Below are 23,358 nucleotides of genomic sequence, written 5' to 3' on the forward strand. Positions count from 1 at the left end.
CGGCTACATATTCTTTGAAAACATAAAATATTTTCAAGTAGTTAATGTTCAATTTTTCCCACGAAGTCAGACCTCTGAGTTCTTTGAACATAAACTTTTCAAGCCAGGTTGTAGCGCCCATCAACACTTCCCTCCGTTGACAGCCAAACACTACTCACCGTGTGGACAGAGCACATTTCTCAGGTGTTGGTGGACTGACATGGAGGTCGTCTTGTCTCTTGACTAGTGTGAGTGATGAGTGTACAAACGTCTGTGTCAAAGTTGTTGTGGGGACGCGATTTCATTTTTCTTGTATTTGTAGGGCTGGGGTGGGATTGCAGGGTCGTGTAGTCTACCATTTGAGACACTGCTGGGCTGTTTTCTAAGTAGCGGCACACGCTGCATCCCAGCAGCATGGTGATAGTTCATGTCTCCACAGCCTCTTATGGCCGAGTACATGAGATAGATGAGATAATGCACAAGATATCCTGGCTGTGACTCCAGGGTAGGAGGGCAAGGGGAACGCAGGGACCTAAACCTTAGAGATGATGTCATGATTTCCAAAATCACTATTCTATTCAATGTAGGGCATGAGAGGCTCCAAATTTTATTCAGATTATTCTGTAGTTTCAGAGTGTCTGGTATTTTCTCACTGAGTCTGAAGTCCCTAGAGCTGACAAGCTCTCCTTAGGAAACCCCTTCAAGGATATGGGTCGCTGATAGGCATCATTGCAAGATACTCACTTGGTCATCTGGTCCAGGTATGTGACATGGATGGGCATCACTGCATCACCTGGTCCAGGTATGTGACACAGATGGGCATCACTGCATCACCTGGTCCAGCTATGTGACACGGATGGGCATCACTGCATCACCTGGTCCAGCTATGTGACACGGATGGGCATCACTGCATCACCTGGTCCAGCTATGTGACATGGATGGGCATTACTGCATCACCTGGTCCAGGTATGTGACATGGATGGGCATCACTGCATCACCTGGTCCAGGTATGTGACATGGATGGGCATCACTGCATCACCTGGTCCAGCTATGTGACACGGATGGGCATCGCTGCAGGATGCTCACTTGGTCACCTGGTCCACGAATCTGTTGGGGCTTCTCCACTGTAGTCACTGGGTTTTCCCTGGGGACCAAGGAACCTCGGGAGATAGTTTCAGACTAGGCAAATCCCCCACGTTTAAGCATTTTAGTACACTTGTGAGCTCACCTGTGACAGTTGTGGTGATACAATAGGTCCCCTTTTCTCCTGCAGCACTGAGTGGGAATTCCTCACAAGAACCCTTGCCCGGCTCACCACTTAATCATTTACTTGAATTAGTAGAGCTGGGTGGGTAATCATTTGTTCTGTAGGCCATCACTCTGAAGCCATTTTTGTTTGTTTGTTTGCTTACTATTTTGAGACAGGGTTTTTACACTATACCCCAGGGTAGTGTTGAACTCATGGCAATTCCTCTGCCTCAGCTTCCTGATCCTCTACTATCACAATATTCCTTCTCCAGCTAGTCCTTGGCAGTTGTGTGCTCTCAGAATGGCTCCTAGATCTCTGCCATGGTCCCCACCACTCATCTTGCCTCTTTGTTGACCCATCCCTGGGACTGCAAGAATCTGATGTGGAGGCAGAAGGGTGGACACAAGTCTGGCGTTATGAGCTCAGGCCACTACTTTTTATCATGAGGTGACAGGTACCCGACACTACCTGACACATACACACACGTGTGCTCCACCAAGCAGGTCGTGCACCAATGAACACCTGCATGCATGTTCCCCAAGAAAGTGAGACCACAGCAATTCCCCCGGGGGCTCATCGTCACCTTTATTAGCAGGGTAGCTGGCTCTGGACTGACGCTTCCACTAGGACTGTTTGGACAGATTCTGAGGGGCTGCAGTGGGGGGGGGGGGACACCAGTGATGGTCAGCTAGGGTCTTAAGAAGGGATACAGAGCACAGTGAGGGGTCACCATGGCACTGTCACAGCAAGAGCTCCTGAATATTCCCTGAGCCTCACCTGAGACAGAAAGCAGAGAACCCATCCTGTTCATTCCAGTCCGTGACGGACAGGACCTCTCACAGACTTGGAGCTTTTGGACTCTGGCTACTTTCTGGAGGTGAAGTCACACCGACCACCTCTGAGAACCCCTTCCTCCCAGCCTGGGCCAGTCAGTTGTCCCCAGTAAGCCTTAGGACTAAACATTGCCAACTCTCTGACACAGCTGCCTCTGCCCCGGTGACAGCTGGAGGCACCGTGGCCATTCCTGCGAGTCTGCCTGTGACCTGAGAGAGGCAGGGAAGAGAGAGCTGGAGGGGAGCGAGGGCAGAGGGCAGAGTATTCTGGGCAGGCCTCCACGGGAAGTGAGACCTCTCAGTCCTGCAGCTGAGACACCTCGTACAGGTATGCTGCCAGCATCTTGGTCCCTTCTATGTAGTTGTGCCTGACAGAGCAAAGAGAGAAAACAACGACCGTTACCAGCTGCTGCCCCAGGAGTCGGGAGCCAGGTGGGCGGCGATTCCCCCACTGCTTTGTCGCTAGGGAGCACCCTGCTCCTCCTTAAGTGTGGTTTAAATTTCAGCCTGGTGGTTCTTAACTGCAAGTTCAGCCTGACACCTCCTCCCGCCATTTCTCACTACAATACCTAGTCCTTGTTGTGGGATCTTAAAGATGCGTTACACTCTTTTATGCTGTGGAATAGTTGTTTAATGATGCAAAGATGTGTTGCATTCTTTTTTTTTTTTTTTTAGTTTTTCGAGACAGGGTTTCTCTGTGTAGCTTTGCACCTTTCCTGGAACTCACTTGGTAGCCCAGGCTGGCCTCGAACTCATAGAGATCCGCCTGGCTCTGCCTCCCGAGTGCTCGGTTTAAAGGTGTGAACCACCACCGCCCGGCTAGCTTTTGATTTTTTTTTTTTTTTTTTTTTTGAGCTGAGGATCGAACCCAGGGCCTTGTGCTTGATAGGCAAGTGCTCTACCACTGAGCTAACCCCACAACCCTGCATTCTTTTATGTTGCATTTGTTTAACTCTGTGAAGCTGTGTTACTCTGCCAGATTAAAACACCTGATTGGTCTAATAAAGAGCTACATGGCCAATAGCAAGGCAGGAGAAAGGATAGGCCCGGCTGACAGGCAGAGAGAATAAATAAGAAAAAGGAGACAAGGGAGGAGCAAGAAAAAAAGGAGAGGAGGACACCAGGGGTCAGCCACCCAGCCACAGTAAGAAGGAAAAAAGGTATATAAAATAGAGAAAGGTAGCCGGGCGGTGGTGGCGCACGCCTTTAATCCCAGCACTCGGGAGGCAGAGCCAGGCGGATCTCTGTGAGTTCGAGGCCAGCCTGGGCTACCAAGTGAGTTCCAGGAAAGGCGCAAAGCTACACAGAGAAACCCTGTCTCGAAAAACCAAAAAAAAAAAAAAAAAAAAAAAAAAAAAAAAAAAAAATAGAGAAAGGTAAAAGCCCAGAGCAAAAGGTAGATGGGATAATTTAAGGAAAGCTGGCTAGAAACAAGGCAAGCTATGGCTGGGAATTCATAGGTAAGAATAAGTCTGCCTGTATTTATTTGGGAGGTGGGTGGTGGGCCCCCCAAACACAAACAAACAACAAAAACCAACTACGAGTCCTGCCCTGGTCTAGATCTTTGTCTCAGCCAGTGCCCTGCGCGTGGACAGCTATGGCTTCTGAAGACCGGCTCTTTGACCCACAGCCCAGCAGCCAGGTTTCTGCTGCTGCTGCAGCAACTGCTGGGTCTCTGCTTCCCGTTTTCCTCTCAGCTACAGGGCTGCAGCTTCCCACACCGCCTGCAGCCTGCAGCCTGCAGCCTGGGTCCCTCCTCCCCGCAGCTGGAAGGCTCTCTTGATCCTGCAGGCTGGAGAGAGCCCCGAGTGTCTCCTGTCAGAGGCAGAGGGGGCTTGAGCAGTCAGTGATGGAATTTTTCAAAACGAAGTGGTGTTTTATGGGTGCTACACAGAGCGTGATGAACAAAGAATGCTAGATGAACCCCGTTTTCACACTGCCACTACCTAGGCCTTGCGCTGCCCCTCATCAGTTCTTACCACCAAACCCCTATGGGACAAGAGGGGTGATCACAGACCCCCCACCTGCTGGAGGATGCACCCAACCTCAGGCCTCAGTCTTACCTGTTGAGCTTTTCATTCTGGGAGTGGGCACCATCGTCTGCTGACCCCACTGGTAACAGCATGACATTTTTGCCCGTGGCCTCCTGAAAGGTCAGGGTCACAGGAATACTGCCACCTTCCCTGGTGAAGTCAGGTTCAACACCGAACACTGGGAAAAGCAAAATAGAGAAAAATGATGGACTCCGGGTCCTGGATGCCAGAGAGCCACCACTTAGCAAGCTTTGGTCCAGAGCCTGGGCTCAGGAATCTACTCTTGTAGACCAAGGCCCTGATCTCACCCCACCCTTCAGCCTCGCTCGCAACACGATCGACCCCGTCATGGGTACATGGGTACTACATGCTACAACAGAGTCTCCTCAGACACACTCTCAGGGCCCTGGCATCCACCTCCAGAGGGCTGCCCACCTGTTTTCAGGGCTCTTCTCCCAGCCTGGTAATGGGGGTGGTTGAAGTCAGACACCCAAGGCTTTCCACCATGGCCCATGTACACCTTGAACTTGTTGGGACTGTGCAGCTCAGCAAATTTCTTTGACAGGTAGCTGGAAACCTAGAGCACAAGCAGAAGAGACGCATGGTGTTTCACAGCCGGCATTCGACCCAGTGAGAAGATCTGCAGGGCGCGCAGCGGTCCTGACAACGAGTTGGACACATGGGTCTACACAGCATCGGCGAGTCTAGAAAGGATCTGTGGCGAGCTTCATCTTCTGCTGCCGGACACTGATGTGCACAACCACTGCAGCAAGAAAGAGGCCTCAGCAAGGGATCTGTGTGAGCTGAAAGGCACTGTGTTAAATTTCAACCAGTTCACCCTTGATACAGACATACCAAATTATGACAGTATGTAAAAACCGAGCAAAGACCATGCTGTCTGACCTGACTCATTCAACAGGCAGGGCATCTGTGCCCTAAAATGCCTATGTGGACACTTGGGCTAGATTTAGAATTACGTAGGACACACTTCTGGGTGAAGACCCCCCAGGATGGGCAGCGACATTCTAAAGACGGAGTCTTAGACTGAATAAAAGGGGCAGAGGAGAAAGCATGCTGAACATCAGGATTCATCTCTCTTCTCTCCCTGACTGAGAACATGTGACCAGTTGCCTCATGCACATGTCCTGATGGCCTATACCCTTAAACTGTGAGCCAAATAAGCCCTTCTTTGTTCCTTTAGTTATTTTCTTCAGGTATATGTTATATTTATATTTTGTATTCTTTAGGTATATTTGTTATAGCAATGAGAGAAAAAGCACTAATTCTACACACACACCACACATACATACACACACACACACACACACACACACACACACACACACACACACGATAGACAGTGATGCACACCTGCCATTCCAGCACTCAGGAAGTTCTGGGCCAGTGTGAATACATAAAACCAAGGTGGGGGATGGTTGGAGAGATGCACAACTTTAAGAGTACTTTGATTCTAGCACCCACATTGTGGCTCACAACCACATCTAATTCTAGTTCCAGGGGATCTGGTGGTCTCTTCTGGCCTTCGTGAGCACCAGGCACATGTGGTATATAGACCTCTATGTATACAAAACATTCACACACATAACAAACAAATCTAAAAAAACCCACAAAGCCAAACCGACCAAACCAAACACATAGCACCAAGGGGCGAGGGGTTGCTCTAGGGATGCTGCCTCAAGAGGAAAGCCCATCTTCCTCTGGAGAGAGGCCCCAGCATCCTCATCCCAGAAATCTCTGATTCCATCTCTTTATGAAGTCTCGCTAATCAACGAGGCATGTGTTCCATGAGTGTCGCTGACCTGCAGCTGCCCAGATCCTCCCTTCCATTCCTCACCTCCTAGAGAGGTGCCTCTCTGGGGCTTCACATCTTTGGGGTGAGGTCAGAGGTCATATTTTCACATGCCTCAGTAGTGTGTGTAATGTTTGCTCATATGGCCTTTGTCCTTGCCAAGCTTCCATACTGCTTATCACAGCAAATATTGCGGGGCAGGAGTCAGGAAGCGGATGCTTCTGCCCAGGAGAAAGTTCTTACTGTTCTCACATCACAGCAGCTCTCAGCTGCCACGTGTACCCCACAACTTTTGCCCCCACTCATGCCCCGCATCTCCACATACCTGCTCGCTAACAACTTCCGGTACCATGTTTGGCACGAGCCTGATGGAGAACTTGCCGACCACTTTCCTGGGGATCACAGTCTTGGCCCCGGAACCTGAGAAGGCTCCTTCAATTCCGTGGAGGGAGAGGGATGGGTACCGCCATCTGTGCATCAGGATGTCTTTCTGCAGAAGCACAACAGGTCAGATCTGCTCACCGAGGAGATGGGATGTGTGCATGAGGACACGGCGACCCGTGCCCAGTAGGGCTGGTCAGAGCCCATCTAACCCTCCTCGGATGAACCGCCTCTGACACTGGATGTCTTTGAGGCGTGGTGGACACGCCTGCCATGGGAGCCCTGGGGCCTCTTGGGGGGGGGGCACAGGAAGGCAAACAGTACCTTGCAGCTGTGCAGAAGGGTCCCAGCCCCCACATCCTTGGCGAACTCTTCCATATCGAAGTCAATGTGGTCATACAGCTTGCACTCCTCATCCGTCACAGGAGCCACAGCATCGTTGATGCCGGGGATGAGGATTTTCCCCTTCTTGTCTACCAGACAGCCTGAGGGAAGGGGCAGAGGGTGGAATACTCAGCTGGGACAGTGCATAAACAGTGTTCTGGGATGTCCTGACTCCAAGAACTCAGGTACCAGGGCAAATGGCCACCAGGAGCACCTGGGGGCATTATGCCAGTAAGTCAGCTGAGTAGCCCCAAGGAGGTGTGAGAGAGACTGAGGAGCAGGTAGAGTGCGTAAGTTAGCTTCCAGTTGCACACCAGGACATGAACCTAAAAATCCACACTAGCCAACATTTCTTGGCAATGCAGATTCCACATGAAACAAGGTCCTTTAAAGCTGGGAACCTCTGAGTGGCACAAAACAGTCTCTAACTACAGAAGCAATGTCACGTCCCCTGCGGGAGCCCTCATCCCGGGATGCAGGAGGAGAGAAGGGGGTTTCAGAACGACATGGAGGCAACGGCTCCACTTCGCTTGTGCTCGTACGATGCTAGACAGAAGCTGTGGCTCTTGCTCTCCAGAATCTGACCGAGCAGGGGGATCAGTTATGGCCAGTTGGAACAGATCACAGCAGACGACCTCTGAGAGCTGTGAAAACCATGTCCACAAGAACGACAGCATCCAGGGGTTCTAAGGGACAGGCTGAGCAGGGCTGAGGGTCCTTAGCTGGGGCTAAGGACTCCCATCCATAAAGGGAATGGGAAGTTCCCTGGCAGAACAGAATCAATCCATGTCCACTGGACGTGGAAGGGAGAACAGTTCTATAGGTTGATGAGGTACGGGATAGATGCAGGAAAGACAGGAAGGGGCAGAGGCAGGAGCGAAACACAGGGCCCTTTAAATGAAACAATGCCCAGAGGAAGGGAACTTAATTAGGAACACGGCTGAGTAGGCTCATGAAGGATGCTGAAACATACTAGGCATACACATAGATAGCTCTGAAAAGGTGCCCTGCCCACAAAGTGCTGACCCAGACAGCTCCAGCCTAAGCTCACCCATCAGTGAAATGAGATCCGTCATGGCCTCGTGCACTGAGCCACCATACACCCCAGAATGGAGGTCTTTGTCACTGCATTCCACCTGGACAGAGACAAAAGGTCACTTTATTTGGTGGCTTAGTGGGAGCTTATTTTAATTATGTGACATTGCACTGACAAAGAACAGTTGCAAGACTGGCAGTTTCTAGTCCAAATCTGCTCCCTTAAGGAGCAAAGCAAGTCATTTCCCAATTAGAAAATCCAGACACAAGAGACTCCTGGATGTGCAGACTACGTGGGCATTGGGGATGCTGGGTGCAGGTGTGTGCACTGTGGATGCTGGGTGCAGGTGTGTGCACTGTGGATGCTGGGTGCAGGTGTGTGCACTGTGGATGCTGGGTGCAGGTGTGTGCACTGTGGATGCTGGGTGCAGGTGTGTGCACTGTGGATGCTGGGTGCAGGTGTGCCCAGGGGATGCTGGGTGCAGGTGTGTGCACTGTGGATGCTGGGTGCAGGTGTGCCCAGGGGATGCTGGGTGCAGGTGTGTGCAATATGGATGCTGGGTGCAAGTGTGCCCAGAGGATGCTGGGTGCAGGTGTGCACAGGGACGCTGGCCACAGACAGAAGTATGATACAGAGCAGCCTCTAACACTGATAAGCCATTTAAAAGGAAGGATGGAATCTGGTCATTTTGCAGAGACCCTGCACATGTTTCCACAGAGGACAATACCTAGCATGATGCAGGACTCCATCACCATGAAATCTGAAGATCTGGTTCAGACCCATTTTAGTACTGATTAGTCTTATAACCAGGCAAGCCAGGTAACCATGTGTGTTTAGAATCCCATCTATAAGGGAATGGGAAGTTCCCTCACAGTACAGAATCAATTGTAACACGCTGAGTCTCAGTACAGCTATGGCCATGGGTTCTGCCCTATCAGGCAGGCGATAAAGACCTTCAGCAGGACCCACCATCATCATCCCAGTGGGAGAAGATCTCCACCAGCATTCGGCAGAGTTTGCCCACACTCCTTGCTCATCTGGTAGAATCTCCACTCTCTCAAGACAACTCAGACATGGGATTAGAACTTACTTGCTATAAAGTGTGACCATTTTACCTTTTAAAGGGAGGGTTCTCCTGTGTTTACTTGTCCAGGCCATCTCAGGAGGACTAGCCTTTGCTGTCATTACTTGAATACAATATCACAGTAACACTGTCTTAATCTGAAACTGCCTGAGATGGAACTTCTGACCTCATAAGCCCATGCCTGGGGTATTAGTGGATTATGGAACCCAAGAAGGATCCTGGGAAGCTCCGAGCGCCTCCTTCACGTATGATTAACTTCTTGGTATTTGCCTGTGTCAGGGTACGGAAGAACAAAGAGGCTTATGGGTCGGAGAGAAACAAGGGATGTTTGTGGGACTCAGCTCGTACCTCAATGAAGAAGTAACAAATGCCCCTGAGGCCGTACGTGATGCAGGGCTTGTTCTTCCCCAGCCAGTAGTTGTCTGAAATGCAGACATAGTCCACATCTTTGAAGAACTTGTCTTTCTGGGCAAAAATCAACTCATCCAGGCCTTCGGAGCCAGATTCCTCCATGCCTTCCAGGCAGAATCGCAGGTTGACGGGAATCTCCTGTGACAGGGACACACATAGCAAGACAGTCAGTTTCCTTACTTTTCTTGCAGAAGCAACATGCAAGAGACTATTCTGAAATTTAGTTTCAAATATGAGATCTTCTCTCACTGGCCTGTGGGAGTCCAGGGTTTGAAGGGAAAGCCCTATACCATGTCTAGGCATGTCCTGCCCAGGGATCCCTGCAATCATAGAGTGAGCCAATGAATGTCGGGGAAGCCATGAGACAGGGAGATCTGCTTTTCCAGAGGATCAGGGTTCCACTCCCAGCACTAACATGGCTGCTCACAACTGTCTGTAACTCAACTTCAGACCTCCACACGTATGCATACCCCTGTGCAAATGCACCCACATGCAAGTCACACACACACACACGAGGAATCAGGAGAGAATATTTTTTGAATATCACTGAGCCTTCACTGTTGCTGTGGCTAAGTGAGACCTTTCCTGCACTGGGGTGCCCTTCTACACTACCAGCATCCCTCTGTATAAGAAGCCAAGAAGTCCTAAGGTGCTCGATGGGAATCTCAGCACAGCTCTGGCATCTGGGTCAAGTTCTCTGGAGGGGATGTAGCAGGTAGCCTATCCACGAATGAGCAAAGGAGGCCCCACACAGGACACAGCCGCAGAGTCCAAAGCCTAAAAGCCCCAGCTCGCTCCTGCTGTCCTCTTCTGTCCCAAGTGAGATCTTTCCTGTTACATTCTGAACAGCTCTAAGTGAAGGTGCTCAGGGCTCCGTCCTGTGCACCCTCCCCTCATGGGTCTTCCTGGTTTCTGTGCTCAGCTCTTAGGGTCAGCTGTTGGACAGGCCAAGTGTATGTGTGTGTGTGTGTGTGTGTGTGTGTGTGTTTTAACCTGTTTTCTCCCATGCAGATGATCCCCGACAAAGAGAGTATGAGCCTCTTCCCTAATTTTCCATACTTTGACAAAAGTACCTATTCTTATTTTATCATGCTGTGAAATAAAATCCATATGCAAAAACTAACCACACAGCAGGATCACAATCAGGTTTAAAGATAATCAAAAAACCTGGGTGTGGTGAGCCACAAGAATAATTAGAGATTCAGCTGTGTATTAAAGCTGAACTTTGACTGGCCAAGGGTCTGTCAAGAGGCAAGCCATTTATTATGAATATTTGGTGTCATCCAGCCTTTAATATTTCAGCTGTCTTCTGCTATGAAATTCTTGTGTGCCCAAATATTTCCAGACCATTTGGCTAAGAGTTCAGCTCCCCAGACCTGCTGAACTTCTAGGTACCTAACTTCCCTGCTGGGGCCAGTACTTGGATAAGGTCTCAAAACAAAATTAACAACAAAAAAGCCCAAAAACATTCGCAAGAAAATAAAATAAAATTCACTTCACACTTGGGGATGGAGGCACAGCTCAGAGGTACAGGAATTTCCCAGCATGCATAAGGACCTGGGTTTGATCCCAGCACAGAAAGAAAAGAGAAAAACAAAGATCACATTCTAAGTGTTGGCAAGAATCTTGCTGAGTGGTGACAGCTTGACCTTTGGCCTTTGAGCATCTGTAAGACAATGCCCTGGTTAATAATTTCTAGAGCTGAAAACAGCTGTAACTTCTATCTCAGTCATCTGTGCTGACCAAGGTGGGGCATGCTTTCTCCTCTCTAGTGATCTTTATACCACTACTCACACGACCTGATGAGTGGACAGAATCTGGCACGGGGGTGTACCTGGCCAGTCTTCTGATAGGCTTCCAGGGCATTCATCCATCCGGCCACAGGCCCCTTATCATCTGTTGAGCCTCTCCCATACAACTTGCCTGGAACAGCAATCAGCAGATCCAGTTAGAGACAGCAAATGGAAAAGATCTTTTCTCAAGTGAACATGATAATGCCGAGGGCAAACTCACACAGCTGTCCTAAGCAATGAGGGCTTCTTCACTTTAAAAGCCCGAGTCTCCATCCAACCCTATGCAAAACTCAGAGAATTTCTAGCATCTGAAGAGGTAGTCGTGTGGGTGCCTCCTGTTACCTTTCCCTTTCACAGCAGTGGCTAGGACCAGGATTCACCAAGATTCACCATCCATTTCCAGGAAAACCCTACAGGTAGTTAGCCATTTAAGACTAAGCGCCACGTAGCTAACAGCAACCATGTGGAAGTTTGGTTGCTTTGGAAGCACATGGCCACCATCACAAAGCACGACAAACTATACTCCCATCCCAATTTGGTTGCTGAATCTGAATCTGCTGGGAGGTATTTAGCTCAAATAAGCATGGTTGGGTCATTGGGCTCAGCACTGGGGTGTCCTCAGCTTAGTCAGATCATCAGGATCAGCACTGGGGTATCCCCAGCATGGGTGGGGCAGAGGCTGGGAAGGGACTAGAGATGGCACACAGCAGGGACAGGACAGCCCTGTTTCTGGTACAGGTGGTGGGAAGATGTGCCGTTCAAAGGAGAGAGAGCCCTTGAAGGAAGGAAGGATTCCCAGTCCAGACAGCTTGAATTCATGTAGCCATAAACTGCCACGGAAGACATGTGGGTCTGATACTCAGGAGGAATCCAAGTGCCCATGGAGTTATAACAGCAATGGGTACGTACGTACGTCCCAGTTAGGTGGTGAGGAGGACCCAATGGGATGGTGTTTCATAAAGGCTGTGTTAGATAAAATGCCTTTTCACATTTCACAGTCATGTAACAGTCCACAGGGAGTCAGGATGTGTCTAAGAGCAGACTCCACACCCAGCTAGGGGGCCTGGAATTCAGTCCTGGGGGGCAAGGTTCAAAGGCAGAAGGGGCTGAATCTGAGGGACTCTCCTGACCAGAACAGGGACAACTGAGAAGCTGAGCATTACACAAGAGGGAGCGAGAAGGACAGGCTGGCCATCAGGGGACATGCAGCCTCAAACTGGAAAGAATGTTCTGGAAAACGTGTTAGGATTGAAAGGAAGCCTGGCAGGCTCCCATCAAGGAGTGTCATGAGAAAAGAAAAACTTTTCTCAGCTTTCAATAACCGAGGCACAGATGAGAGACTTCCAGAACCCAATCTCTAGATGCTGTTAAAAAAAAAAAAAAGTGCCAGAAAGAGAAAACCCCAGGAGAATATTAGTGCTTTTCCAAACGTAACATCTCCAGAACTGTTCCTCCAATGTTGAAAATGAGCACTTCGGTGGGTGGGCAAGCACTGGGTGCCTTACCTTCCCGCTCCACCAAGGTGAAGGGCTCACTGTCCCAGCCGTCCTCCAGGGCCGCAGGCTGCACATCCAGGTGCCCGTAGATACACACTGTTTTCTTCTGGGGATCGCTGCCCAGCTTACCCAACAGAATGGGAGGCAGGGGGATCTCCGAGCCATCTGGGAGCTGGGGGCGGGCAATGGAAGACAGTCTGGTTAATAAACCCGGAGTGTCTGGTGGCTGCCATTCAATCTAGCTGGGATGGTCTTATCTGTTCCCATCCATCAACCTCTGCTGTAGAGTTTTAAGATCCTATCACTTAACAGTTCTTAATTAATAAGGACTTCACTCTCCCGAAATCCAATAATTTCTTGAAACCCAGTGAGCACGAACTGAATGACACCCACAACTAGTTTGATAAACTGCTAAAGGCTGCTTTAAAATCACCAATATCCACGATAAATATTTGTAGCCTGGGTCTGGGATACAACTCAACTCATTTCTGAAATGGCTGAAACAACTACAATCTACAGTTGAATGGTACATTTTTGAAATTTTATATGTAGACAACTAAGATGAGCCGGATGGACCATCAACAGGACATTAAGGGAATTCAGGGTTGGGAGATGGCTCAGCAGTTAAGAGTACTTTCTGCTCTTCCAGAGGACCTGAGTCCAGGTCCCAGAACTCACATCAGGCATCACAACCACCCGTAACGTCAACACCTGGGGATCTGATGATCTCTTCCAGCCTTTCTGGCCACCGGCACACATGTTGCTTACAAACACTTGTGAGCCCACGCCATACACACACACAACATACACTCACCTTAAAAAAAAATCTTCACAACAGGAAGAAAGAGCATTCACACAATGCCTGGTAAAGAATATGGTGGTAGCTGGCACTTCCCTTGGACTTCCCCCCCAACACCTCACCAGCTATCCAGGACACTACTTGCAGAATTCTAGACAAATCAGTCTTAAGTCTTTTCCTACCTTTACATGAGATCAATGGTACCACTTGTGACTCTGTGGCCCAAGCAGAATGTAACTCACGCCCTGCAGCCCATGTGCCTCCTCTACTAGCGCCTGTATTTTATCAGAAAAACCTTGTGATCACAACAAAGAACACAAGCAGTTGGCAGGGGAGGACATCACACACACACACACACACACACACACACACACACACACACACACACACACACACTTGTCTGACGGAAGGAGGAAGGGACTATTCCAGCTAGCACATCATGCACATGTACTGAAGTGCTGGAAACCACTACAAAGAACTATTGTGAAAATGTCTCCTAACAGAACATGCCGCACAAACTACATGGACAGCACAGGTAGAGCCCGACTGCCCTGAAGCCACACCCCTGAAGCCACGCCCACACCAACGCCCAATGCACACGACTATCTTGTCTGATAATGAGGCTAGATTAACAATTTATTTTTTTTAATTATTATTATTATTTTTTTTTTTTTTTGGTTTTTCGAGACAGGGTTTCTCTGTGTAGCTTTGCGCCTGTCCTGGAACTCACTTGGTAGCACAGGCTGGCCTCGAACTCACAAAGATCTGCCTGCCTCTGCCTCCCAAGTGCTGGGATTAAAGGCGTAAGCCACCACTGCCCAGCTTAACCATTTATGATTAAGAATAAAATGAGCAGCAACTATAAAGGACAGTGTGGGGGAGGACTGAGAACACTCTCATCTCCCAACTTTCAGTCTGTAAACCCGTCAGAGAACTCAGCAGGTGGTTGGAATTCTTCGTGTTTTTTTTTTGTTTGTTTGTTTTGTTTTGAGACATGTTCACTGTCCTTGAACTCAAGAGATCCTCCTTCCCTTCCCTGCCAGATTGCTGGGATTAGAGGAATATACCACCACACCCAGCAGGTGTTAGGGATTCTTCTAAGAATACACGATTTAGCCAGGTGGTGGTGGTGGTGGTGGTGGCGGCTGGTGGTGGCGCACGCCTTTAATCCCAGCACTCGGGAGGCAGAGCCAGGTGGATCTCTGTGAGTTTGAGGTCAGCTTGGTCTACAGCGAGTTCTAGGACAGGCTCCAAAGCTACACAGAGAAACCCTGTCTTGAAAAAAACCAAAAAGCCGGATTTATTCTCTTAGTAAACTCTACTAATAAAATACCCAAGTACCTCTTAACCCTGACAGCTCTGAGCATGTGCTATGAGGGCTAGGCCTGCACGCACATCGATTTCATGAGGTTGGCTTGTAAGCACCAGGGGGAGAGAATCATACCTTAAACTTCTGGGCATATAGGGCATGTGGCCTTTTCCGTCAGCTAGCTCTTAGCTGGCCTGAGCAGAGAAATCTCTCAATTCCTTGATAAAAATGGGTGTCACCTAATGTGAAATAGCGTAACAGCCACTGCGTTCTTTTAAGGAGGGCCTTTAAAAAGACAGAATAGATTTATTTACTCTAATTTTGTTTGTTTGTTTTTTAAGACAGGGTTTCTCTGTATAGTCCTGGCTGCCCCAAAGGTGGGACACCCCACTCCCCCTGATTTATTTACTGTAAAGAAACTCTTCCAAGTGACTTATCCCACCTAATTATTTTTCATTTTTTGTTCAACACAATGAGAAGAATGGAAAGTAGCAAGCAATAAGGCAAAAAAAAACAAAAACAAACAAACAAACAAACAAAAAAACGAGTAAGCCTGGCGTTTGGGAAGGCAGACTGGACTACAGAGTAAGACTTCGCCAAAGAAATAAATAATCAAAAATTTACAAAGACTAGACAAGAAAGTGAAAGAAAATAGAATGAAGAAACTTAGTTTATTCCCCTGGGTGTCGGGGGTATTTGTTGGGAAGCTGCTATTGTGTATCAACTATTAAAATTGTCATCTGAAGAAAATCTCGATAGAAGTATTGGACCATGAGTCAGGGAGCCTGGATCTGAATTCTGGTTTTGCCTTGAAGGCACTTGGCTTCCAATGGTCACACTACCCCCAGGGAGAAAATATGCACAGTGCCGGGGCGGTGGTGGCCCACACCTTTAATCCCATCACGCGGGAGGCAGAGCCAGGCAGATCTCGGTGAGTTCGAGGCTAGCCTGGTCTACAGAGTGAGTTCCAGGACAGGCACAAAGCTACACAGAGAAACCCTGTCTCGAAAAACCAAAGAAAAAAAATATGCACAGTGAATTGTATGGCTACCCCCACATTCCAGAAGCATTCATTGCAAACTGCACACCTAAGTCATCAGACAAAAGACACAGGATAAGGTCAGGTGTGATGGCTCATGCCTTAAACCTCAGCACTTGGGATACCAAGGGCATGAAGAGTGTCGTGAGCTCAGGGCCAGCCTGGGTTATGTAGGAGAAAGACTGTCTAAAAACCAAACTAACAACAACAGAGTGAGCCTGAAAAGTCACGTGAAACTAAAGGAGCAGAAACATATATCATAAAGTCAGATTATTTATTTAAGTAAGGAAGAAGCTGGGTGTGGTGACGTATGCCTTAAACCTCAGCAGAGGCACAGGGATTTCTGTGAGCTCCAGGCCAGTGTGGTCTACACAATGGGTTTCCACCTGCCAGGGCTAGAGTTAGATCCTGTCTCAAACCAAAACCAAAACCAGTAACAAAAATCAGAAGGAAAACAAGCTGTTCTTAATGTACCCTCTCCACCCACAGATCCCTGATAAGAAGTTCTGGGAGGGGGGTGGTGCATGCATGAGGGTGGGGGTGGGGGGCTGGGGTGCATGCATGGGGGTAGGGGTAGGTTGTTATTATTTTTATATTTTTGTTTTCAGGGGGAGTTTTCCCTTTTATTGAAAACAGATTTCTTTTCTCATACAATCGATCCTGATCAGTTTTCCCTTCCTCTGCTCCTCCCAGTTTCCCTGTCATCTGGATCCACTCCCTTTCTGTCTCTCATTTGAGAAGAACAGATTTCTAAGAGAAAACAACAGAATACAACAAAATAAAATATAATCATCACATCAAAGTTGGACAAGCCAACTGAAGAAAAGAGCCCAAGCGAACGCACAAGAATCAGAGAGCCCCTCATTCTCACATTCCCGAGTCCCATGAGAACACTAAACTGAAAGCTATAATACATATGCAGAGGGCCCGGTACAGGAAGTTTTGTTATTTATAAAGTGACTCAGACAATGTGTAACTTCCAAAAGTGAAAGCTTTGATTTCTGGGAAAGGAATTTCAGCTCTTCTTAAGAATGACAGTCATTTTAACTTACCATGAGTCACTGGTCTACAGTTCTCCTTTCTGAAATAAAACATGCTGAATAATGTTAAAACTTTTAACTCGCCCTAAGCGAGGATGTACACAAGGGCCAGTACAAGCTTACTTTGAATTTGAGCTGACCATCTGCAGCCAAAGGTCATCCAGGACCTGGCTGCTTCTTCCCAGCCCCCAGGAAGAACCGGCTGGATGCTTGAGGTTAGGCATGCTCATACCTTCTGCTTCCCAATATCCACCAGCTCCACGGAGCCCCCCAGCATCTGGACATCAGCGGCAGCCACCTCCATCATCCTCCTGATCTCCCCTCTCTTCTCCGGCCAGGCGGACACGCTCTGGATGGCCACCCATTCCGCAAGTTTCTGTTTGTAGAGAGCAGGTGGGAAGGGAGGGCTCTGAAATGCTGTTCTTTAAGGGCAGGGACGGGCTCCTCCATGGACCTCTATCTACAGCTACTCCACTTTATGTGCGGAGCAGACCTCGCTTGCCTGCTCTATATTTAAACATCAACAAAACTATGCTGTTCCTACCCCTAAAACTAAGCAGAAAGGGGACATGTCAGAATGTGCACTTTTAACCACGAAGCATATGATTATAAACCATACAATTCCATAAATATGTTTATACCTATAGCCAACAAAATTGCAACAGAAAGAAAGCATAATGCAATGTCTTCAAGTAACATCTAAGTGAGTTCACTTGTCTCCCTTACAGCAGCCAAGATGTAAGTTTTTGAGGGAAAAGTCAAAATGTTTCATCTACAGTGGTTCTTCCAAAAGTAAACTGAAGTCATAATTCTTTCAGATGAAAACCAAGCAACAGTTTAAATATATCATAATATCACTCAGAACATGCTGGATACAAGATGTTTTTTTTTTTTTAAATCTATATCTATCACAAGAAACCATAGATAAGATTAGAGAAAAGTAAAGAATGAGCATTATTTGTAGAGACGAATAATTAACTGTCAAAGGACAAAACTGTGACTTTCACCATCATGAAATGAAGAAACGTGAAATTTTAATACTTGATCAAAATGGCATAACTCACATTAGCTTCTTGAAAATCTCTCTGACTTGACAAGATTCAAACAGCTCTCACTATTAACTTAGGAGAGACAGACCCTCACCTTGACATAGCGGTCCTGGTTTTCATCAATATACTGGAAGACGGTTCTGAGAGCTGACATCTTTCAGGCAGACTTCAGATCTTGGAAGCTCTGAGCAGAGAGAGCAAGGAGTCAGACCTGCTTGCAGCTGAGACCGAAGGGCAGTGGTCAGAGGAGCTGTCTGAGGACGGGGAAGTGCTCCTCCACCCTCCCTCAGCACTGATTGCGACAGGACACGTATCACAGGACTCTCCAGGAAGTGACTGGGAACCAGTCAGAGGCTTAGGTTAACCTTCCCTTCCTTGCTCCAAAGGAAAAGCTCCAGCAAAGAGCAGAGCCCCAGTGGCAGACAATCTGAAGAAAACTGTAAGTGGGTACTTTCCAATCACATGGATTTACTGTGCATTTTATTTTTTGAGATGAGTCTACACTATCGCTGTCCTGGAACTTTCTGTGTAGACCAGGCTGGCCTCACATAGAGATCCACCTGACTTCTGAGTGCTAGGATTAAAGGTGTGTGCCACCATGCCTAGCCGGCATTTAATTTTTAAATGTTATACTTTTTTTTTTTTTTTTGAGATGGGACCTCTTGTGGTCTGAGTTAGCCTGAAACATCTGATCCTCTTGCCTCTCCCTTCTGACTGTTGGAATTACACGTCCAAACCCCCAAGCCTGATTTATTTAGTGCTGGGATCAAAGCCAGAGTTTCCTGCATGCTAGGCAAGCCTCTATCAACTGAGCCACAGTCCCGATGTTATACTCTTAAAGCACAGGGTGAACTGTTAACCTTCTATTGCTAGAGGAAATAATCATTTCAAAGATCTCAATAAAAATGTCACAGGCTGGGTGTGGTAGCAGATGCCTTTAACCCAGGGCAGGGGAGGTAGAGGCAGGTGGATCTCTGAAAAGTATGAGGCCAGCCGATTCTATACATTGTAAATTCCAGGCCAGCTAGGGAAACATAGTGAAACTGTCTCAAAAAGCAAGCAAATAAACAAACAATAAAACCCCCCAACATGCTGCTTTTTTTTTTCCCCCTTTTCAAGACAGGGTTTCTCTGTGTAGCCCTGGCTGTCCTGGAACTTGCTCTGTAGACCAGGCTGGCCTTGAACTCACAGAGATCTGCCTGACTCTGCCTCCCGAGTGCTGGGATTAAAGGCGTATGGACCGCCACTCAGCAATGCTGCCTTTTCAATTGCAAGCCTACACCCAGCCCTAGGAACCAGAAAGCAAGAGGAATTCATCTGGACAACTGATAACGCTGGCCACAGACTGCACTCGGCCTCCTTAAGGGCCAAAGATGAGAAAGCTCCAGCCTCACGAGAGAGTGAAAGAACAGTTGTGAACTGTTTTTCAGAAAGCTAGAAGGAAGTCCAGGGTTTCCATCACAAAGAAATGGCCAATGCTGTGCACCCCAGTTTGTCCACTGTATGGTGCACACATGTATGGACACATTTTAGGCACCCCACAAATATGCTCAATGTCTGCATCTTCTGGGCAGTTCCCCCTCCCCTCTTTCTTTCTTTTTTCTTTTTTTAAACAAAACAAAAACAGGATCTCATGTAGCCCAGGCTATCTTTAAACTTCTGGTCCTCCTGCTACCACACCTCCACATGCTAGAATAATAGCCATGCACCACCCAGTTCATGAGGTACTGGGGATGGAACCCAGAGCTTCATGTATGCTCAACGAATACTCTACCAACTGAACTACAACTCCAGCCTTCTGGGCACATGTTCCAACATTAGGTTTTCATGCCTGAGACCCCAGAGCTCCTGTCCGCTACAGAGGCGGGAGAAAGTAATCTGTGGAAAGCTTTTAAAATAGGAATTAGGCGGGCGGTGGTGGCGCATGCTTTTAATCCCAGCACTCGGGAGGCCGAGCCAGGTGGATCTATGTGAGTTCGAGGCCAGCCTGGGCTACCAAGTGAGTTCCAGGAAAGGCGCAAAGCTACATAGAGAAACCCTGTCTCGAAAAAACAAAACAAAATAAAATAAAATAAAATAGGAATTAACGTGAAACACAAATGACTCAGGCACTGAGACTAGCAACTGGTGTTTTCTCCTGCTTCAAGTATCAAGACTTGGACTTAACTAAGCACAGGTGAAACAGAGCTCAGTTGTGCTGAGGAAATTCATCTTGCAGTGACTCCAAGTGACCTGGTGTCACTGTGGCCACGTGGTCTCAAGTGGGTGCCGAAGAAATGGCTGCACAGGTACGGGGCAAAGAACACTGTTTCTTGGTACAGGATCCCAGGGCAGTTTCTAAACAGAGAGTTGATCTACCGTGACACAAAGCATGGCAGCCATGCAGAGCACAGAGCAATGGAATCTCAGGGCACTTCAAGTAGTAAACAGGGATGCTGCAAGAGTGGGACATGGAACTACCAAGTCCTCAGTGCCCTCACGATCTTTCCCTCCTTTTTAAAACATAGCACAGCAGAAGAAATATTTCTAGACCCGCCACCACCTCACAGCCTTACCCAACAGGGCCTCTGGGAGATTCCAGATATTACCTAGGTGTTTATCAGTGTTAAGTTTCACCCGTCTGTCACCAACTATGCACGGGGAAGGTACTTGTTTACCTGATGAAACCTTACCCTGCAGAACCATCTGCTACACTGGGTACTTTTCACTGGGGCTCCTGGTCCTTACATAAATCCCAAACACTGTGGCTCAGTATCACATCCTCGCAACTAAATTAGCAATTTTGTTGCTAATGTTGTTACACAAAGATATAACGATCAGGGCAGTAACAGCAAGGATTCAACTACCCCGCAGAGTTCCCAGAGCACATAAAAGCAACCCCCCCCCTTTAAACTGTCCCTCCAGACACAGCAAGTTAAGCCAGGTCCCACTCTCCCTCCCACTAGGCTCTGATGACGCCTGCTTCACCTCCGCCAACATCAAGGTCATCAATTGGAAACCATTTAGTAAGGTAAAAAGCAGTGTTGGTGGGTTGAACAGAAGCAAACTTCCCGCCAAATATGACAACAACCTTACTATCTCTAAGTCTTAAGTTTTCCAGGAGCAGTACAATCAGGATCCCACGTTGCATGGATGTTAAATGGTCTTTTAATAATAATAAAAAAAAAACCTGGAGCCAGATATTGGGGTAAATGCTGAAAGATCAGAGGAAACAAAGGAACAAGGCACTGCTAAGTCTCACCTCGCCAGCTCCACAAATCCTGACTCAAGTTCTTGTCTCCTCACGCCTTACATACCTTTCTCTGTCCAGCCATATTACTTCCTTCCTATTGCTGGAATTAAAGGCGTGTGACTCCCAGGTACTGGGATTAAAGCTGTGTGCCACCACCGCCTGGCTGTTTCTCTCCTAGACTGAATTAATCTCAGGTAATCCAGGGTGGCTTTGAACTCACAGACGTATCTCTACCTCCTTAATGCTAAGATTAAACGTGTGTGCAACCACTGCCTGGCATCTATGTTTAACCTAGTGACTTGTTCCGTTCTCTGATCTTCAGACAAATTTTATTAGGGGACACAATCTATCATCACAGTCCCATGACAGGGTCTTTGCCTCATTACTTGGAGTTGGTGATTACAAGCCTCTGTGGAGAATATTGGTGGCCCCAGGCTCTCAAGGGTTAGGACAGTGGATCAAACATCTACTCCACTTGACAAATGAGTAAACTGAAACTGGTGAATGAATGAGCGGCCTGCTCGCACCAGAAAGCTGGCAAGGGGAGACCTCTCTCCGGCTGATCCATCCTACGGGCAAGGTCCAGCTGGACCCTGCCCAGGGCCTTTGCACCCAAGGCGCTGTCTGGAGCCAGGCAGCATCCTCAAAGTGTAGGCGTGAGGACTGCCCAGCCTTTGCTCCCTGCGACCCTTCGCCCCCAAGCTGCCAAGCAGGCTAGCCTGGGCGCACAGCCCATCGGCCCTGCAGGGCGAACTGGGTGGCCCGGGGGACCTGGCACTTATGGGGGCCGGCCGATCAGAACCAGCTCTTGCAGCGAGCGAGCGAGCGCTGGGTACCAGGCTAAGTCCCTGCGGAACCGCGGGCCCGCACCGGGGCCTGGGGTGACTCAGGCCTGGGCTGGCAGTGCTTTAGGGATCCGGGACCTCCCGACCTCCGCCGCTCCCAGCTGGATGGCCCGGGTCCCGCACTTTCTTGCAGACCAGCCTGACTCCCGCACCGCCCGGCCGCGTGCTCAGCCCGCCCCGGCCCCCGGCCCCCTTCGCGGAAGGAAGGCCCGCAGAGCGCCTGCTTACCGCGCCGGTTCCGCACCACGTGTCTCCGGCCGCCCCACCAGCCAATGCCCGCAGGCCTGAGGCTGGCCCCGCCCCGCCCCGCCGACGCTCCCCTCCCCAACAGCCAATGGCCGGGCTCCTCGGGACAGCCCCGCCCCTCGGCCGCCCCGCCCCCTGCCTCCGAGCAAGGGCGGGGCGCTGGATCAGCCGTGCCGGCCGTAGCCACGCCCCCCTCCGCTTGACCGCCCAAAGGCGTCCACTAGAAGTCCCCTCCAGTGCTGCCTTGAAACCCAAAACTGAGGTCGCTCTCCAGAGGGACCTGCGTTTCCCATTGCTCTCCTGTTCCTGCGGAAGCCAGGGAATGGACACTTCTGCCGGCTGCACACCCTCCACTTCCATCCATTTGATTACAAAGCACACACAAGTGTTGGAATTACCAATTTGTGGCATCGTGACAGCCCCTTCCCACATTTTAAATTATATATACATACATACACACACACACACACACACACACACACACGCGCGCATATATACAACTCATATATACATATGTATGTGTGCATATATATTTTAATTTTATATATGTGTGTGTGTGTGTTCTGCCTGAATGTATGTATGTATGTGCACCACTTGTCTGAGACCAGAAGAGGGCATCAGATTCCCCAGAACTGGAGTTATGAGATGGTTGTGAGCCTTATGGGTCCTGGAAATCCAAGCTGGGTCTTCTGCAAGAGCAACAAGTGCTCTCAACCTCTGAGCCATCCTACCAGACCTTCTAGCAATCATAGGAGTGAGTGTAAGTCTCACATACTGCAAATATTCTAAAGTAAAATGACCTTCTCCTTCTTAAAATTTGCATGAGTTTTCAACATTCCTTCAGAATTTTGCCAAATGTGATGTTTTATACTGATAGTCTTAACTCATGACTCTGTCATACTTTTCTACATATATATGTATATATGTGTATATATAATAGATACATATGTATTCGTAACATGAATTCCTAGAGGTCTTATAATAAAAACCTGGAGCCAGATATTGGGGTAAATGCTGAAGGAAAAAAATGCTGATCAGAGAGACAAAGAAACAAGCCACTGGAGAAACTTCTCACCACTACCGAATTCTCAGGTGGAATGGAAGGTGAGATCCTATCTCCACGAACCCTCTGACAGAAAGCTTCTGAGTCCTCAGCCTAAAGTGTCTCTCAGCCAAAAAGGTCTAGTTCCTGTCTCCTCACGTCTTAGATGCCTTTCTCCGCCCAGCCATTTCACTTCCTTCCTAGTGCTGGGATTAAAGGCATGTGTGCTTCCCAAATACTGGTAGGAGAGGCATGAGATCTCAGGTGC

General features: G+C 48.6%; 1 protein-coding gene and 1 non-coding gene across 3 annotated transcripts; both read right to left on the reverse strand.

Annotated features, from left to right (window-relative positions):
• Positions 1 to 1,788: 1,788 nt before the first annotated feature.
• On the reverse strand, positions 1,789 to 22,120 carry Cndp2 (carnosine dipeptidase 2). Of its 2 annotated transcripts, XM_028873873.2 has the most exons (12): positions 22,031 to 22,120; positions 17,820 to 17,909; positions 16,909 to 17,052; positions 12,499 to 12,661; positions 11,035 to 11,123; positions 9,138 to 9,338; positions 7,721 to 7,805; positions 6,610 to 6,770; positions 6,230 to 6,394; positions 4,530 to 4,671; positions 4,125 to 4,272; positions 1,789 to 2,429 (listed from the first exon to the last, which is right to left on the reverse strand). In XM_028873873.2, exons 2-12 carry the CDS (start codon positions 17,877 to 17,879, stop codon positions 2,360 to 2,362), a joined length of 1,428 nt encoding a protein of 475 aa, XP_028729706.1. In that variant the 5' UTR covers positions 17,880 to 17,909; positions 22,031 to 22,120; the 3' UTR covers positions 1,789 to 2,359. The 2 variants fall into 2 exon arrangements, with proteins under 2 accessions (XP_028729706.1, XP_037053125.1); XM_037197230.1 differs by lacking the exon at positions 22,031 to 22,120 and having other exon boundaries at positions 17,820 to 18,109.
• Trnad-auc lies at positions 2,909 to 2,982 on the reverse strand. Its single transcript has one exon. It is a non-coding gene; the product is annotated as a tRNA-Asp (tRNA).
• Positions 22,121 to 23,358: the final 1,238 nt, after the last annotated feature.

This window comes from Peromyscus leucopus, chromosome 19 (genome assembly GCF_004664715.2).
Source record: "Peromyscus leucopus breed LL Stock chromosome 19, UCI_PerLeu_2.1, whole genome shotgun sequence".
NCBI classification, from domain to species: Eukaryota; Metazoa; Chordata; class Mammalia; order Rodentia; family Cricetidae; genus Peromyscus; species Peromyscus leucopus.

Coding starts and splice junctions, on each gene's coding strand:
- Cndp2 (XM_028873873.2), bottom strand. CDS start 17,879: ATGTCAGCTCTCAGAACCGTCTTCCAGTATATTGATGAAAACCAGGAC. Junction 12,662..16,908: donor TGGATATTGGGAAGCAGAAG/GTATGAGCATGC, acceptor GCCCGCCCCCAG/CTCCCAGATGGCTCGGAGAT. Junction 6,395..6,609: donor CCCTTCTGCACAGCTGCAAG/GTACTGTTTGCC, acceptor GTGCTTCTGCAG/AAAGACATCCTGATGCACAG.